Below are 18868 nucleotides of genomic sequence, written 5' to 3'. Positions count from 1 at the left end.
GCTCCCGTGAAGAGCCTTGAGACAACTAGGTGTGTGAAAGGTTGCCACATAAATGCAAGACATTTGATTGAACAAAGAAAGACAGAAGTGAGCACGTCTCTCTCAAATGGAATTCTCTCATTTCTCTTGCCATACCTAATGAAGCTCATTTGGCAATTTAAAGTGTCTGGAAAAATACTATTTCTTGAAAAAGAATTCTAAATGCAATAATTGCAGAGATAAACCAGCAGGAAATGAGTCCCAGTATCCAAATAAATGGAGCAAATACAGAAGAATTATGCAAGCAAAAAAGTGCATTCATAGCATCACTCAAGTGGTACTGTCATACATATAATATTGAATTAACTTGAGATTCATGAGTCACTGAGCTTAAATTACATGCATCATTTGCTGAATTAATTACACCAACCGCAGAGTTAGAATTTGGGGAAAAATATTATTTATTTCAGGAAATCTGGCATAACTAATTTTCATTTTACATTTCTGTTATGGTATATAACAAATGTGCTTTCGTAACTGTTCACAAGTAAGTATATGTATTTACAATGTTGCAAAGAAATCACAATTTTTTTTATAGGAGTAACATCATCAGAGATTTCCGGATTGCATGCCAGAGATTTCTGATTCTGAATGGAATTAATGTGAGACTGAGCTGCTGGGAATACAGCCAGCTGGGTAGTATCAAAGATGACAGGAAGTTGACAGAGGCTTTTGTGATTTTTATGTTTTTACATAGTTTAGTTCAATCGGGAGTGTGTTTTATTTTTGTGAATCTCTTTTGCTTCTGGGGAAAGAAAATTTTTTCCTTTCCACCCAACATAGAGACCGCAAGCCACGGACAAAATACTCTGTTTGATCCGACAATTGCTGCCTCTATCACTGACTTCAATGGTACTCTTGTTCTCAAGCGCTCAATGCGAGGGATTCCCACAGGCAGAACCATTCTGCCCCGGTCTTCCTCACGATAATGGGGTTCTCTGCTCCCATGGGGAGCTGTGTCTGGCAGTCTAGAAAGGACAGGAAGACTCAGCCATTGCAGGTAGGTTCTCTGCCTTGTCAAAGCAGGTGGGAATTAAAACCTGAGCTTGATCTTTCAAGTCTTCAGTTATCGTTACAGCTCTGAATGGGTTTAAATACTTAGAAACGGGATGGAGGGCTCATTGCCATCTTTCATATTACTCAACTGATTCCTTTCTCGTGGCACCGTCGTGTAATAATATTTAATAAAGAGCAATTCTTAACGTGTAAGCCAAATATTCCTTTTTCTTGTAAGACTTGTAAGCACCAAAGGAAAATCAGGCATTTGCTGTACTGAATGACTTAAGACAGTATTTATTTGCTAGACATTAAACTTTTACTGGAAGTCACACCCAGTTTTCTTAAGCATACAATTTTCAACGATGAAATGAAGAGCCTCCAAAATCTTCAAATGCTTTGTAGTAATGGCCCGTGATATTAGTGTGTGAGTTCCTCTTGATGACTGGGTCAGAAGAAGCTTTCATATATGAAAAGGCATGCCAAGTACTAGTGGCTTTCTGCATCTGTCTTCCATGAATAGATGAAGAAAAGTATCTCTCAAGGCTACAGTTTTTTGCTTTTATAGTCCATCCTCATCTCAAAATATTTTCTAGCTAGTAGCTTTCTTTTCCCATTCCTAGCAGAAACAAAATGGCAGTGAGAATAAATTGGATTGATTTATTATTTAGAAATCTTGAGGCAATCAATGTATTTAAGGTACTTAAGCAAACCTTTGCTTTTTGTAGGACAGTCCCCTTTCCAGACTGCATGATGGATAATGGTCTATTCTTCAAGGCTGCAGCAGAGTTCACAGGTGAGTTGTCGGGACTGTTGTTCAAATTGGAGGGTTTAGCCTGAAGAAAGCGACAAGATTGAGGATTAAACCTCGTTAAGAGACTTGCACCTTATTTCTTTGTGTACATTTCTGAATTCACTGAATCTCTCTCAGTGCAAGGAAAATTAAATTTCTTTGAATAGATTAGACTGCTAGAGCTCGCTGCATCCATCATAGAGTCATAGATTATACAGCACGGAAACAGGCCCTTCGGCCCTACTCATCCATGCCGACCAGGTTTCCTAAACTGAACTAGTCCCATCTGTGTGCATTTGGCCCATATCCCTCTAAACCTTTCCCATCCATGTACCTGTCCAACTGTCTTTTAAATGTTGTAATTGTACTCGCCTCTACAACCTCCTCTGGCAGTTCATTCCATATACGCGCCAACCCCTGTGTGAAAAGTTGCTGCTCAGGCCTCTTTTAAATCTTTCTCCTCTCACTTTAAACCTATTCCTGTAGTTTTGGACTCCCCTATCCTGGGGAAAAGACCTTGGCTTTTCACCTTATCTATGCCCCTCATGATTGTATAAACCTCTATAAGGTCACCCCTCATCCTCCTACACTCCAGGGAAAAATGTCCCAGCCTATCCAACCTCTCCTGATAATTCAAACCTTCCAGTCCTGGTAACATCCTTGTAAATCTGTTTTGCACCCTTTCCAGTTTAATAACGTCCTTCCTATAGCAGAGTGACCCGAATTGTATGCAGTACTCTAAATGTGGCCTTACCAATGTCTTATGTAATAAATGTCCCAGCTCCTGTACTCAATGCTGTGACCAATGAAGGCAAGTATGCAAAATGCCTTCTTTACCACCCTGTCTACCTGTAACACCACTTTCAAGGAACTATGAGTTTTAGTCCAGTAGGCTATCCTATTGTTTGTCAAGTGACCGAACACACACACATTCCTTCTCTCCGGTATACTACAAATGAGAAAACCCAGAATGCAAAAAACTACACAAAAGCTGACCATTAATCTCAAAAGAGTTGTCAGCTGCCGTTGTTATACCTCAATGTCTGGAATGCTGACACTCTCCTCAATTCATTGTACCCTGATCACTGTCCCGCCCTCAAATCAGATTGGCTTTCCTCCTCCCCCATTCCATCAGTTTAAGTTTCCCTTGCCCATCATCCGCAGCCGCTTCCATCATCTTACTCAGCACCTGCTTCGTCCTGGTACAGGGCATTGGAATGCCAATGGCAATCTCTGGGCAGGATTCTGGTCCTTCCAAGAACTTGAGCATTCAAACCCTCAAAGCAGTGCCAAGGCTTGGAGCCTGGAGAGACACTGAGGGTTGTTTGCAATAACAGATGTGGAGACACTTTCCTGAAAATGCTGACTATGACTGTGTAAAATCTCACCAACACAGCACAGAAACACCAGCTGCTCTTAAAAATCAACAGGCTGAAATTTTGCTTCACGCTGCACTTTAACACATGACAAATAACCTGCTTGAAAGGCAAAGGTATGTATAGCCATAAAAATGATGTGGAGATGCTGGCATTGGACTAGGGTGGGCACAGTAAGAAGCCTCACAACACCAGGTTAAAGTCCAACAGGTTTATTTGGTATCACAAGCTTTCGGAGCGCTGCTCCATTTACCTGATGCTCCGAAAGCTCGTGATACCAAATAAACCTGTTGGACTTTAACCTGGTGTTGTGAGACTTCTTACTGTAACCATAAAAAAGCAGAGAGTGCCAAAAAAACTATTTCTTATATTGGTTCTAATTTTTAAAAATTATTTCACTGTGTGATGTGGGCGTCACTGGCTGGACCAGCCTTTATTGCCCATTCCTGGAGAATTGCATTCTTGAACCTCTGCACTCTTGAAATGGAGAACAAATCATTGTTAACGGCCAACAGTCTGTTATGAACAGGTTAATTCAGTCGATTAAAACTGTAACGCACGTTTGTGTTGAGATTGTCGAAGTGACTGGCATCCACAGTCGTTCCCAATGTTACTGGTCCTGACTCTGCTTTCTTCAGGTTCTCCTTCACTGTTACCAGTTTGAGTTCCAGGTCAACCCTGTTGTTTTCCTTTGATTTGCATTCTTCTTCAATCTGTCGCAACCTTTCCTCCTGGGTGCAAAGTACTTGCTTATCTGAAACATTTACCAATAACAAATGATTATTCTGCTTTTATGTCGCTTAACTTGCTTTTTTTTTTCACCTCGGGACCTCCCAAAGTGTTTTTGAAGTGTCTTCATTGTTGTCACGTACAAAATGCAGCAGCCAACTTGTGTTTACCAAGACCCCCATTGTGAGATAATGCCCTGATAATCTAAAAGAAAAGCAAAATACAGCAGATGCTGGAAATCTGAGCTAAAAACGGAAACTTCTGCATAAACTCAGCAGGTCTGGCAGCGTCAGTGGAGAGGGAAGCAGAATTTGCATTTCCAGTCCGTATGACTCTTCAGAGCTAAAGAGGAGTGGAAATGTGATGGATTATATAGTTGGAGAGGAGGGTGGAGAAGATGGAGCAGAATGGAAGGTCAGGGAGTGGTTGGGAGCCAAGGAGTGATTGACAAAGATGTCAAGGACATAAGGCAAAGGGACTGTTAATGGTAGCATTAAACACCAAAGGGATCAAGGGTTATAAGGAGAAGGCAGGAGAATGGAGATGAGAATCATATCAGCCATGAATGAATGGCGGAGCAGACTCTATGGGCTCCTATATCTTATGGTCAACATCCTTGGGGTTACCATTGACCAGAAACTCAACTGGACTCACCACATCAACACAGTGGCTACAAGAGCAGGTCAGGGGCTAGGAATACTGTGGCGAGTAACTCACCTCCTGACTCCCCAAAGCCTATCCACCAGCTACAAGGCACAAGTCAAGAGTGTGATGGAATACTCCCCACTTGCCTGGATGGGTGCAGCTCCAACAACACTCAAGAAGCTTGACACCATCCAGGACAATAGGACTCTACTGGCTAGAGATGTTGTTCATGATTTTGAAAAATAATTGTAAACCTTGTCAACGAACTCCAAGGTTGGGGGGGGGGGGGGGTGGTGGCAGGGAAACAATACCGTGGTAAAACCCACGACGAATTATTTTAATGTTTATTGAAATGAGGTTCCTGACCTTGCCGAGCAGGAACCTTGTTACATCTCCAGTAGAGGGTGGGGAGAATCCAAAAATTAGATCTCGCCTGCAAAATTCTAGTTTTCTCACGGGATTTTGTGCTTATGTCGAAGTTTGCACTCACGGCACTCATGACAAAAATATATTAGAACATCACTATGCTGTAAAGATAGATGTTGAAAACTAGGCAGAAAGAGAAACGTTGGCTCTATTCTCTCTCCACGTTGCTGTGAGACCTGCTGAGATTTTCCAGCATTTTCTGTTTTGTTTCAGATTCCAGCATTCACAGTAGTTTGCTTTTATCTTATTACAGAAAGAGAGAAGGAGTGGTAAAGTACAAATTAATGGCAGGCCCTGCCTTTTCTATTCAAAAGCTTATTCTGCTCAATAGTCAGTCAGGATTGAAGGATAGATTGAAACCTCATATACCATCGTCAAATTTCAACTAGTTTCCCATTAATTATACCATGTAATAGCTATTTAGTGAGTATCAGGAATGAACAGGTTGATAACTTCATTGAAATAGCAGACAAAGCGATGCCGAATGAATTTGTTTAAGGATTTAAGGCCAATCCTATCACTAATAGATGTACAAGGCAAGTTTTTTTACACAGAGGGTGGTCAATGCCTGGAACGTGTTGCCAGGGGAGGTAGTGGAAGCAGATACGATAGTGACTTTTAAGAGGGTCTGGACAAATACATGAACAGGATGGGAATGGAGGGATATGGTCCCCAGAAGGGTAGGGGATTTTAGTTCAGTCAGGCAGCATGGTCAGTGCGGGCTTGGAGGGCTGAAGGGCCTGTTCTTGTGCTGTAATTTTCTTTGTTCTTTGTTTTTTAGAAGAAACTCTATGCTTTGACCTTCAAAGACAATGAATAGGATTTTATGGACTTGCTTTTCATTGTCGGACCTTCGCCCGCACTGATTCAGTGGCGGGAGGGGTGATAGAGTTCTGGCCAAGGAGTCTAATGTAGATTAAAATCTGAATCATCACTGATATTGTGGGCACATAAATGGATGATCTCTTGATGGATTTGATGCTTCAGACAAGACTCATAACTTAAACTGCCTGCTGGCTGAAACCAAAGATGTGTCTTAAGAACAATGTATTAATTTATAGCTTTGCACTGCCCGATTCAGAAAATCATAACCCACACGCCACGCTTCTTAATATCATCCTTTGCTAATATTTACTTTAAACAAATCTGTCTCCACAAATCCTACATAAACATATATGTTCCTGAAACTCCGCTATAAAGAACATAGCCCGAAGCTAATGGTAATTGCTGTTTTCTTTTACAGTCTAGCTTCAGGAGACTGGCAACAGCTAGAACTCTATAAATATCATCCTCTTGTTTCATCCATTGGGTTCCATTTCCATTTGTTGGCATGCATGATAAAACAGTCTGATGCACAGCACAGATGCAAACAATCATTTGTCTCTGTGGAGATCTCAGCCCTCCTAGTTTAACTTAAAGCAATGTATTTCTGCTGCGATGTGTAGTCAGCCTGCTCTGAGACTCCATGTTTCCCAGGTTGGCCACTGGGGTAGCAGTGATGTGTGCAAACTGTTGATGTCTCTGTATCATATCTTGGCTCCTTTGGAAGACAGTACTAGCCTTGGAAGTAGCTTAACAATGATTCACTCGGATGATACCTGGCGTCATTATATGGGTTCTTTATGCTGCTATGGTGGTGGCTCATTGATGAGATCTTGACGTTTGTGTGTTTAAACATTAACACCTGCCTTGGTAGGCTTTTCCTATTTACAGTTCCAAGTATGGTTTTGCATGATGTTGCTCCCAGCATGTAGGCTAGCTACTTACAGCGTGCTCTTCTAGACTGTTCTCTGACCATGTGACTACATACATCACACTGTGAATGGTGCCATTCTCCAGTCCTCTACGTTAACCCTTGCTTTGCTGAGCACCTTTACATTATAACGCAGGCAGGCACGTATCATCACACCTGGCACGAAGGAACCTAACAATGACATGTCATTGGATAAACTTGAATTACAATCCCCAGAGAGGAAGAAGCTACAGGAGGTTTGATTCAGGTGTCTGCATAACACACAAGGAACTGACCATATAGACAGGGGAATGCAGGACAAATGGGTTTGTAATTCTTCACATGGAGACTGTGCTGATGTGAAATGCAATGTCCCAGTAACCCTAACTTGCACAACAAATTCAGATATGGTTAAAGTTTATTTTATTAGTCACAAGTAAGGGTTAGATTAACACTGCAATGAAGTTACTGTGAAATTCCCCTAGTCGCCACACTCTGGTGCCTGTTCAGGTCAATGCGCCTAACCAGGATGTAAAATACAACTAGGTATTTACTTAAGCACAAATAGTATCAAAGTGTGGGGAGGTTGATGATATAACGCCTGCCACTTGGTATGGAGGAGCCCTCTCCCTCCCTACCCCACTCTCCTCTTTTAAGATGTTCCTTAAAACCAATCTTTTTGATCAGTCCATCCTTCTTTCTACGTAGTTTCCGACATCCCTTTCCATCATAGTGCTGTTCTAATCTAACTTTAGCTCTGCGATTTTTAAATTTTCTTTTAAGTGACTTATTCCTTAAACAACTCATTCATTCTACCTCTTCTCAACAGCCTCATGTTGTTCAAACCGTGTTCCCATCCCACTTGAGTTTGCAGTGACTATGGGGTTGGGAACTTTAGTCCCTTGGTTTACCTCTTCTTCTGCAAACTACTCGATTTATGGTATCTGAGAATCGTACAGGAGATCATTCGATCCATTTTGCCTGTGTTATCTCTTTCAAAGAGCTAGCCAATTATTCCAGTTCTTCTCTTGGCATTTGATTCTTGACCTTAATATCCTCATTTGTGGCTCTATCATATTTTTTTGATAATGCCCCTGTGGAGTGAATGCCTCGAGGTGTTTTATTACACTAATTGTACTGTTGTGGGAGATATATTATCGATACAAAATAAAGAGCAGTCGGTTGGGATTAAAAAATAGAAAGACATCATGGCTGACAAATGGGAGAATGGGGAGGCGATGGCCTAGTGGTATTATCGCTAGACTATTAACCCAGAAACTCAGCTGATGTTCTGGGGACCTGGGTTCAAATCCCGCCACAGCAGATGGTGGAATTTGAATTCAATTAAAAATATCTGGAATTAAGAATTTACTGATGATCATGAAACCATTCTCGATTGTCAGATAAACCCATCTGGTTCACTAATGTCCTTTAGGGAAGGAAATCTGCCATCCTTACCTGGTCTGGCCTACATGTGACTTCAGAGCCACAGCAATGTGGTTGATTCTCAACTGCCCTCGGGCAACTAGGGATGGACAATAAATGCTGGCCAGCCAGCGACGTCAGGCACAGTGGCACAGGTAGCTCTGCTGCCTCACAGCGCCAGGGACCCGGGTTCGATTCCCAGCTTGGGTCACTGTCTGTGCAGAGTCTACATGTTCTCATCGTGTCTGCTTGGGTTCCTCCGGGTGCTCCGGTTTCCTCCCACAGTCTGAAAGGCATGCATTAGCCATGCTAAATTCTCCCTCGGTGTAGCCGAACAGGAGCCGGCATGTGGTGACTCGGGGGTTTTCACAGTAACTTCATTGCAATGTTAATGTAAGCCTACTTGTGACACAAATAAATAAAACTCCCATGTCCAATGAATGAATTAAAAAAAAATAGACTCCTGTCTCTATGTTGCTGAGCATGCCAGGATCAACGAATTAAATGGCAATGCCACTTTAAGCTTAGGAGTAGTTTCTTTGGCAAAGAAAGGCTCTATTATTGGAACTGCTGACAATAAAGCTTATTTATATTCCGCAAAGGATAGATTACACCGCCTCATGTAAAACGCCTTGCGTTTTGTTTCCTAGATTTTAACGTATTCAACAAAAAGATATTGTAAAAGGCAGTATTGATTGACAAAGGTGAAAGGTTTAACAAAATCAGACAAGTTAGGCAACTGGCCCCTCCACCTCATGGTGATGCTAATCTCATCCCTGACTGTAGAAAAAACACCAAATGGAAGCCTAATTGATTCCAACAGGCGCACGGGGAAAACTGGCAGGAGAGTCAGCTCTTGGCTGTTATTTGTGGACCTCTTGGTTGCTGGCAACATTGAAGATCCAGAGAAATTGAAAAATAATAAGAAGAATTGAAACAAGTTTTAACCTCAAATAATAAAAGCATTCCCTGAGAAATTGGAGATTGAAGGCCTGTTCCATAGAATGTAGAAAATACCCAATTTACTGAGGGACAATTGAAATGTGACAAGGAAATCCCATGTAGTACATCTGTTCCTGTTTCCATCATTGATTGGAGTATTTTATCCCTGGTATAGAAACACTATGCCACAGAAGGAGACCATTTAGTCCGCCAAGTGCATGCCAACAATTCAGTCAGTCCCATCCGCCCCTCCCCCCACCACTTTCCTCCTGGCCCCACAGGTATATTTTGTTCAAGCACACATCCAGTTTCCTTCGGAAAGCACAATTGTTTTGTTTCTAAGGAGCCAGTCAGGCTGTTTCTCCAGTAAGTCAATTTGTACAACTTTTAACCAACTTGTCCATTGTGAATTTGACCTTGGTCTTAGGCTATGATTGACAGAAATCATTCAGATCACACACAGGTTCTAGAGAGCAGAATTCTCCCAAGCCCCCGCCGGCAGGTTTGATGGCGGGCGTGAGGGCGAGAATATGGCGGGTGGTCCAGAAATCGGTTTCACGCAAGCGTGAACTTACAGTGGGACGTTCCACTAGTGCCCTCCGTGACAGATTGGGAAACCCACCTGAGGCCGGTGTGAACCTCATTTGCATCCCGTTAATGGGATGCAAATGAAGGCCTGACCACACCCCCCCCTCCCCCCCCACTTCCTCCCCCGCAATGCCAGTGGGAAAGCATGCCAGCATGAAGTACATTTGGAACAATGTGGCATGCAGATGTCAGGACTCATCTGAACAATGCCTGGAGCTGCCTCTGACTTCAGGATGAAGGCTACGTGCGACCCTGGAACACCATAGCAGTGGCTGGAGGAAACATCTGCAAGGGGACCTTCCAAATCAGTTGTCCTGGAGGGGCTTCCATCTTCCAGTCTCAGAATGTTCCTGGAGATCGATCTTCACTTTCAGGAGGTCCACCTTGTTTCTTCAGTAGTGGGTCAGTGATGTTGAGCGCATTTTCAATATGACAACCGGGCATGCACCATACAGGCCTATCTCGCCATTGAAAACAGCATGAAACACCTGGGTGTATAATTAATGAGGTCCGGGCAAGAAGATTTGGTGTGTTTTTTTCCTGACGGTTGATGCAGCTGGAAACACTCTACATAGGGTGGCATGGTGGCACAGTGGTTAGCACTGCTGCCTCACAGCGCCAGGGTTCAATTCTGGCCTCGGGTCACTGTCTGTGTGGAGTCTGCACGTTCTCCCTGTGTCATTTGACAAGGTGCCGCACCAAAGACTGCTACATAAGATAAAGGTGCACGGTGTTACGGGTAATGTATTAGCATGGATAGAGGATTGGTTAACTAACAGAAAGCAAAGAGTGGGGGTAAATGGGTGTTTTTCTGGTTGGCGATCAGTGACTACTGGTGTGCCTCAGGGATCAGTGTTGGGACTGCAATTGTTTACGATTACATAGATGATTTGGAGTTGGGGACCAAGTGTAGTGTGTCAAAATTCACAGATGACACTAAGACGAGTGGCAGAGCAAAGTGTGCAGAGGACGCTGAAAGTGTGCAAAAGGATATAGATAGCCTAAGCTAGTGGGCGAGGGTCTGGCAGACCGAGTACAATGTTGGTGAATGTGAGGTCATCCATTTTGGTAGGAATAACAGCAAAATGGACTATTATTTAAATGGTAAAAAATTGCAGCATGCTGCTGTGCAGAGGGACCTGGGTGTCCTTGTGCAGGAATCACAAGGAGTTGGTTTGCAGGTGCAGCAGGTAATTAAGAAGGCAAATGGAATTTTGTCCTTCATTGCTAGAGGGATGGAGTTTAAAAACAGTGGGATTATGTTGCAGCTGTATAAGGTGCTGGTGAGGCCACACCTGGAGTACTGTGTACAGTTTTGGTCTCCTTACTTGAGAAAGGATATACTGGCACTGGAGGGGTTGCAGAGGAGATTCACTAGGTTGATTCCAGAGTTGCTTATGAGGAGAGACTGAGTAGACTGGGGCCAAACTCATTGGAATTCAGAAGAATGAGGGGAGATCTTATAGAAACATATAAGATTATGAAGAAAATAGATAAGATAGAAGCAGGGAAGTTGTTTCCACTGGCAGGTGAAACTAAAACTAGGGGGCATGGGCTCAAAATAAGGGGAAGCAGATTTAGGACTGAGTTGAGGAGGAACTTCTTCACACAAAGGGTTGTGAATCTGTGGAATTCCCTGCCCAGTGAAGCAGTTGAGGCTACCTCATTGGATGTTTTTAAGGCAAGGATAGATACATTTTTGAACAGTAAAGGAATTAAGGGTTATGGTGAGCGGGCGGATAAGTGGAGCTGAGTCCACGTAAAGATCAGCCATGATCTTATTGAATGGCGGAGCAGGCTCGAGGGGCCAGATGGCCTGAGTGTCAGGGGGATTAGCAGGGTAAATATGTGGAGTTATGGGAATAGGGCCTGGGTGGGATTGTGGTTGGTGCAGACTCGATGGGCCGAATGGCCTCCTTCTGTACTGTAGGGATTCTATGGTTCCCAACCCCACCATGGCACTTAACCTCAAAATGGGAGAATTCTGCCCATGATCTTCACTATGTTTTCAGGTTTACACCTTGCATTGACATCACTTCATTTCATTTCCATATTCCTTCGTTCACACAATCACACTTACCTTTGCAAACTGCGATTGCATCCTTTACCTCTCTCTTCTGTTTCCTCAGCTGCATCAGTTCATTCCGAAGCTGCTCCTTCTCTTTCTCCAGTTTCTCCTTTTCTTCGATGAATTTTTTTAGATCTGCCTCAGTTCGATTCTTTCCAAATTTAGTTTCGATCGATACTGGAGGTAGAGTTAAACAAAAAGCAAAGCGTGAGCACCCCAAGCTTACCGCGGGGAATCCACTGATACAAGTCCACACAGCAGTATAGGAGTTATACAGATGTTTGTGATGCACGTCAATTGAACTCAAGACACGAGGCTTCGGTAACTGAAGGCTTTTATTGCCTAACAATGGAACTACTAGAACGTAAGTACACCATCCCAGACTGACGAGGTCCCGCCCAAGCAGGGGGTCTTATACCTCTCCCAGGAGGCGGAGCCCGACTGGGATGTGCCACAACAGTAACAACCACAGGTGTATTAATCCCACCCTAGCCCAACAACAACATTAGAACAATCCCACAGTGTGAACCAACGATGGTTCACCACATTCACCCCTCCTTTGAGAACAAAGGCCGGCGGGGTGCGAAAACAGACTAAAAAAAAGTCAACAGATTATAAGTCCAGACGGTCTGGAGGACCGCACCGTCGTTGTGACCTCCTCAATACCGGCGGTGACACCGGAGTAGGTGCTTGCGGTGGCATTCTCCCCAAAACAGCGTCCGGCTGTCCTCTCGAGGACTCACAGGCCGGTTGACCCTGATGAAGCGGTAGTGCAGGGGATCCCGGTACCTTCTGCGATGGCGCCGATCTCCGGGTCTCAGGCAAGCTGTACATTGGAGTATAACTGTTAAGCACTGGTCCCGGTGCTGACCGCGCCACGTCCGGGGAAGAAATAAGGGATAAGGGATTCGTCACTGGGGGTATGGGAGCGACAGGAGTTGCTACGTCCCCTGCGGGCGCCAGGTCTCGGATCGAGACTGTGTCCTCTCGCCCGTCAGGATATGCCACATAGGCATACTGAGGGTTGGCGTGGAGGAGGTGGACCTGGTCGACCAAGGGGTCGGACTTGCGGGCCCTTACATGTCGCCGCAGAAGGACGGGTCCTGGGTACGTCAACCAGGCTGGTAAAGATATCCCCGAGGACGACTTCCGAGGGAATGAGAACATCCTCTCGTGGGGAGTAGCATTGGTTGCCGTACACAGGAGGGAGCGAATGGAGTGAAGCGCATTCGGGAGGACCTCCTGCCAATGGGAGACTGGAAGGCCTTTGGACTTCAGCGCCAATAGGACAGCCTTCCAGACTGTAGCATTCTCTCTTTCCACCTGTCCATTGCCCCTAGGGTTGTAACTCGTGGTCCTACTAGAGGCAATCCCGTATGAGAGCAGGAATTGCCTCAAGTCATTACTCATGAACGACGAGCCCCTGTCGCTATGTATATAGCTGGGGTACCCGAACAGCGTAAAAAGATCACGGAATGCCTTGATCACCGTGGCAGTCGACGTGTCCGCGCAGGGGACAACAAACGGGAACCGGGAGTACTCGTCTATTATGTTCAGAAAGTACACGTTCCGATCTGTTGAGGGAAGGGGGCCCTTAAAATCCACACTCAGCCTCTCGAAGGGGCGAGTGGCCTTGACCAAATGTGCCCGGTCAGGTCGGTAAAAGTGCGGTTTGCATTCCGCGCAAATCCGACAGCTCCTTGTCACTGACCTGACGTCCTCCACCGAGTAAGGCAGGTTGCGGGCTTTGATAAAGTGGTAGAGCCGAGTGACCCCAGGATGGCACAGGTCATTATGGAGGGCGTTCAAGCGATCCTCCTGCATAGTAGCGCATGTTCTGCGCGAGAGGGCATCCGAGGGCTCATTGAGTTTCCCTGGACAATACATAATATCGTAGTTATAGGTGGAGAGCTCAATTCTCCACCGCAAGATCTTGTCATTCTCTGCGTGTTATTGCACATGAACGCCACGGACCGCTGGTCCGTGATCAGGGTGAACCGCTTCCCCGCCAGGTAATGGCGCCAGTGTCTGACGGCCTCCACAATGGCCTGGGCCTCCTTTTCCACCGCTGAATGCCGAATTTCGGGACCTTGGAGGGTGCGGGAAAAAAACACGACGGGCCTGCCTGCCTGGTTTAGTGTGGCGGCCAGGGCGAAATCAGATGCATCGCTTTCCACCTGAAAAGGGATGGATTCGTCTACCGCGTGCATCGTGGCTTTCGCAATGTCGTGTTTCAATGCCTTGAAGGCCAATTGGGCCTCTGGCGTGAGTGGAAAAGTCGTGGACAATAAGCGGACGGGCTTTGTCCGCGTAGTTGGGGACCCACTGCGCATAATAGGAGAAGAAGCCTAGGCATCTCCTCAGTGCTTTTGTGCTAGCGGGCAAAGGAAGTTCAGCAAGGGGGCGCATACGGTTGGGATCAGGGCCAATGACCCCGTTTTCCACTACGTATCCCAGGATGGCTAACCGGCGCGTACGGAATACACACTTCTCCCTGTTGTAGGTCAAATTCAGGCGAGATGCAGTGCGTAAAAAGTTCTGGAGATGTGTGTCATGGTCCTGCTGATCACAGCCGCAGATGGTGACATTATCCAAGTACGGGAAGGTAGCCCACAGCCCGTTCTGGTCCACCATTCGGTCCATAGCACGCTGGAAGACCGAGACCCCATTGGTGACACCAAATGGAACCCTAAGAAACTGATACAGACGACCATCCGCCTCAAAAGCCGTGTAGTGTCGGTCCTCTGGGCGGATGGGGAGTTGGTGGTAGGCGGACTTAAGGTCTATGGTGGAGAACACCCGGTACTGCGCAATCTGATTGACCATATCAGATATGCGCGGGAGAGGATACGCATCCAGCTGCGTATATCGATTAATGGTCTGACTGTAATCAATGACCATCCGGGGTTTGTTCCCGCTCTTAACCACCACAACCTGTGCTCTCCACGGACTAACACTGGGCTGTATGATCCCTTCTTTGAGGAGCCGCTGAACCTCAGATCTGATGAAGATCCGATCTTCAGCGCTGTAACGCCTACTTTTAGTAGCGATGGGCTTGCAGCCTGGTACCAGATTCTTGAATAAAGAGGGTGTGGTGATCTTTAATGTAGAAAGATTGCATGCGGGGCGCTTTGGACAATTTGGAGACTGCAGCTGTTCCCCTACTGTCAGCGAAGGGAGTGGCCCACCGTACTGTAGGATCACACTCTTCATGTGGACCATAAAGTTTAGTCCGAGGAGAATTGGTGCGCAAAGATGCGGCAACACAAGGAGCCTGAATCGCTCGTAAATTGTGCCCTGCACTTTCAGAGTTACCACACAACGTCCTTGAACAGGGACAGACCGGGACCGTGTGCCATAGAGATTGTCTGTTTGGCAGGTTGAATCTGGAGTCCACACCTCTTTACAGTGTCAGGGTGAATAAAGCTCTCAGTGCTCCCGCTGTCAAACAGACAATAAATTGCACGACCATTTACCTCTATGTCCATCATTGAACAGTCAAGCCTGTGGTGCTTAGCCTGGTTCAGGGTGATCGACGCCACCGTTGGCCCTTGAACGTCACTACAGGCAGCTGAGGTCGATTCTGAGGACCCCTGCTGGTCGCTCCTGGTCGTCGTCGACCAAAATGGCCACCCCCATGAATCGCACATGGTTGAGGGCGCCAAGCGTAGCGACTCCTGGTGGTCATCCTCCTCCGACTCCGTCGACCACAATGGCGTCGTCCTGGACTCGCACGTGGACGAACCCCGTGGGTACTTCGACGTCGATGGTGATGATCCCCGTTCTGAAGGGTCACAGGCTGCACTGCCGTTCTTGGGCTTTGATCTGCACACCTTCGTGTAGTGCCCCTTTTTACCGCATTGATTACAGACCACCGCTTTAGCAGGACACTTTTGTCGTGGATGCTTGGCCATTCCGCAGAAGTAGCACCGCGGGCCGCATGGGGCTGCCGCCGTCGTCGGGTCTACATGGGAGCGCGCCATAACACTGCACTTCGAGCCCGTGGGGCGAGGAGGGATTTGTGACTGCTCCTGCCACGTTGTCTCCACGTGGTCCTCCGGATACAGGACCAAGCTCTTCGAAGCCGCCTCAAGCATTTCAGCCATTTCCATAGCTTGGGTCAGGTTGAGATTCCCCTTTTCTAGCAGCTTGAGACGGATGTACAAAGATCCTACCCCTGCCACAAACGCATCTCGGGCGATGTCATACATATACTGCTCAGCCGACACAGCTTTGCAGTCGCAGCCCCTGGCAAGCTGCAAGAGCTCACTGGCGTAATCCTCCATGGTTTCGCCCGACTGCTGACGTCGTGTAGCGAGGAGGTAACGAGCGTGGATCTCATTGGGAGGTTTCGTGTAGCGCTTTTTAAAAAACTCGAGGGCCCTCGGGTAAGTGGTGGCCGCACGGATCGCGAGGTAGACAGTGTCGCTTACCCTCGCATGGAGGACCCGGAGTCTGTCATCATCTGTGATGACCACTGCGGAGGCTGCCAGGTAGTCCTCAAAACACTTCAGCCAGTGGTCGAAGGTGTTAGAGGCGCCCACTGCACGTGGATCCAGCGTCAGACGCTCTGGCTTTAAGATTTGTTCCATACTCTCCTTTCTGTCGAGAGCTTAGTGTTAGGCAATAAAATTGATGCACGTCAATTGAACTCAAGACACGAGGCTTCGGTAACTGAAGGCTTTTATTGCCTAACAATGGAACTACTAGAACGTAAGTACACCATCCCAGACTGACGAGGTCCCGCCCAAGCAGGGGGTCTTATACCTCTCCCAGGAGGCGGAGCCCGACTGGGATGTGCCACAACAGTAACAACCACAGGTGTATTAATCCCACCCTAGCCCAACAACAACATTAGAACAATCCCACAGTGGGAACCAACGATGGTTCACCACAGTTTGACCTTAAGGTCAGAAGGTTCTGTGGCATTACAGAGTGCTGTTCTGGTCAGACATGACTGAAGTCTCTCAAATCAAGCTGGAGATCACAGAATCATATCATCGAATCCCTACAGCGCAGAAGGAGGCCATTTGGCCCATCGATCCTGTACCGACAGCAATCCTACCCAAGACCCTATAACTCCACGTATTTACCCTGCTAATCCCCCTAACCTACACACCTTGGGACACGAAGGGGCAATTTTATTATGGCCAATCAACCTCACCCGCACATCTTTGGACTGGATCTGTTTTTGGAGTGCCCTTTTATGGCATCACAGGGAAATGTAACAGGCAAGTTTGACAGATAACTGTTTCTGATTAATGTGAGAATCTCTGTAAGAAATGCATGAACACATTTTGCAACGAAACACATGACAAACATACAAATTTTCATATATTACAGATATATATGGGAAGTGAACCACCTGCTTTATTAGTTAGGACTGCCCAGTAGGTATCAGGGCTTGTGCCTCCAGTCCACAATACGTCCATTGCAAATGCAAATATGAACATACAAATTAGGAGCAGGAATAGTCCATTCGGCCCCTCAAGCCCCCTCCACCATTTGATAAGATCATGGCTGATGTGATTGTGGCCTTGCTACTTTCCTGCCTACTCCCAAAAGCTTTGACTCCCTAATCAATCAAGAATCTATCAAGCGCACTCTTAAAAATAATCAAAGACCCTTCGTGGACCGTTCCTCCATTGGTCTCTGGGGAAGAGAATTCCATAGAATAATGACCTTCTAGGAGAGAACATTTCTCCTCAGGGCCAGGAACCCCCGGGTTCGATTCCAGCTTTGGGTGACTGGCTGTGTGAAGTTTACACATTCTCCCCGTGTCTGAATGGCCTTCCTCCGGCTGCTCCCATTTCCTCCCACGGTCCAAAGATGTGTGGGCTAGGTTGATTGGCATGGTAAATTGCCTCTTCGTGTCCTGAAGTGTGTAGGTTATGGGGATTAGCAAGGTTAATACATGGGATTACGGGGATAGGGTGGGGGGTTGAGCTGGGGTAGATAGTCTGTCAGAGAGCCAGTGCAGACTTGATGGGCCGAATGGCCTCCTTCTGCACTGTAAGGATCCTATGATTTTATGATTCACCTCTATCCTAAAAGCTCTAAGCCAGTTTGGACAGTGAGTGAGTACAGATTGCAATATCCGTGCTATGCTCAGCACCTTTAAGTGCTCAGCAGTCACACTAGCAGTTCTTAAAAGGAAGAACTGGAGACTGCGACCTGAAAGTGAATTTAAAGTTATTTTACTTCAATTAGTGTGGAGCCGGGAGCAGCAGTGTTGCTCCGAGCTGCACGGTATAACCCTGGGTCGTTGCTCAGCCACCTCTGCTCACCCTCCCTGCTCTCTTCAGAACTGATCTTGCTGTCCTCTGTGACTCAGGAAGTTGCCTCTGGGGCGGTGAATGGTACTGAGCATTAGGCCATTATGCCACTGCTGGCCTCAATAGGCATATACAGCAAGAACTGAACTGAGATTCTGCCTTATTCTGGGTCTGATCCGATTTTTAGGCAATGATACATAAGCAGCTAGTGTAAGAGCAAAGGAAATAGAATCATAGACCCCCACAGTGCAGAAGGAGGCCATTTGGCCCATTGAGTCTGCATTGACCACAATGTCACCCAGGCCCTATTCCCATAACCCCACCTATTTACCCTGCTGATCCCCTGACACTTGGGTCAATTGAGCATGGCCAATCAACCTAACCCGCACATCTTTGGACTGTGGGAGGAAACCGGAGCACCCGGAGGAAACCCACACAGACACAGGGAGAATGTGCAAACTCCACACAGACAGTGACCCAAGCCGGGAATTGAATCTGGGTCCCTGATGCTGTGAGGCAGCAGTGCTAGTCACTGTACCACCCAAATACGAGCAGGAATGGGCCACACTACCCCTCGAGCCTGCCCCACCATTCAATGGCATCAATTTTATCCTTCAACTTTACTTTCCCAGCTGATCTCCCTATTCCTGGATTGATTCCGTTATAGAGTTCAATAATCTACCAATCTCAGTTTGGAAAATACGCAATGACTGAGCATCCTTGGGAAAGTTCCAAAGAGTCACAAATTCACAACTCTGAGTGAAGAAATTTCTCCTCATCTCTGTCCTAAAAGAAATTCTATTCAAATCTGTTCCGATCTGGACCTCTATGCGT

General features: G+C 46.3%; 1 protein-coding gene across 2 annotated transcripts in view; it reads right to left on the bottom strand.

The window, feature by feature from the left end:
* Positions 1-417: 417 nt before the first annotated feature.
* The window catches only part of afap1l2 (actin filament associated protein 1-like 2), a 241770-nt gene continuing 223319 nt past the window's right edge, over positions 418-18868 (bottom strand). The window contains exons 16-19 of one of the 2 annotated variants that reach the window (XM_078223255.1): positions 11772-11936; positions 3765-3958; positions 1749-1871; positions 418-1654 (exon numbers count right to left, since the gene is read on the bottom strand). In XM_078223255.1, coding sequence (XP_078079381.1) covers positions 1628-1654; positions 1749-1871; positions 3765-3958; positions 11772-11936 — 509 coding nt within the window. In that variant the 3' untranslated portion in view covers positions 418-1627. Of the gene's footprint in view, positions 1655-1748; positions 1872-3764; positions 3959-11767; positions 11937-18868 lie in introns of both variants that reach the window. The other variant, XR_013498974.1, reaches the window with a different exon arrangement.

This window comes from Mustelus asterias, chromosome 11 (assembly GCF_964213995.1).
Source record: "Mustelus asterias chromosome 11, sMusAst1.hap1.1, whole genome shotgun sequence".
Taxonomy (NCBI): domain Eukaryota; kingdom Metazoa; phylum Chordata; class Chondrichthyes; order Carcharhiniformes; family Triakidae; genus Mustelus; species Mustelus asterias.
The sequence above is the reverse complement of the archived record's forward strand: the minus strand, read 5'-3'. Positions and strand labels throughout refer to the sequence as shown.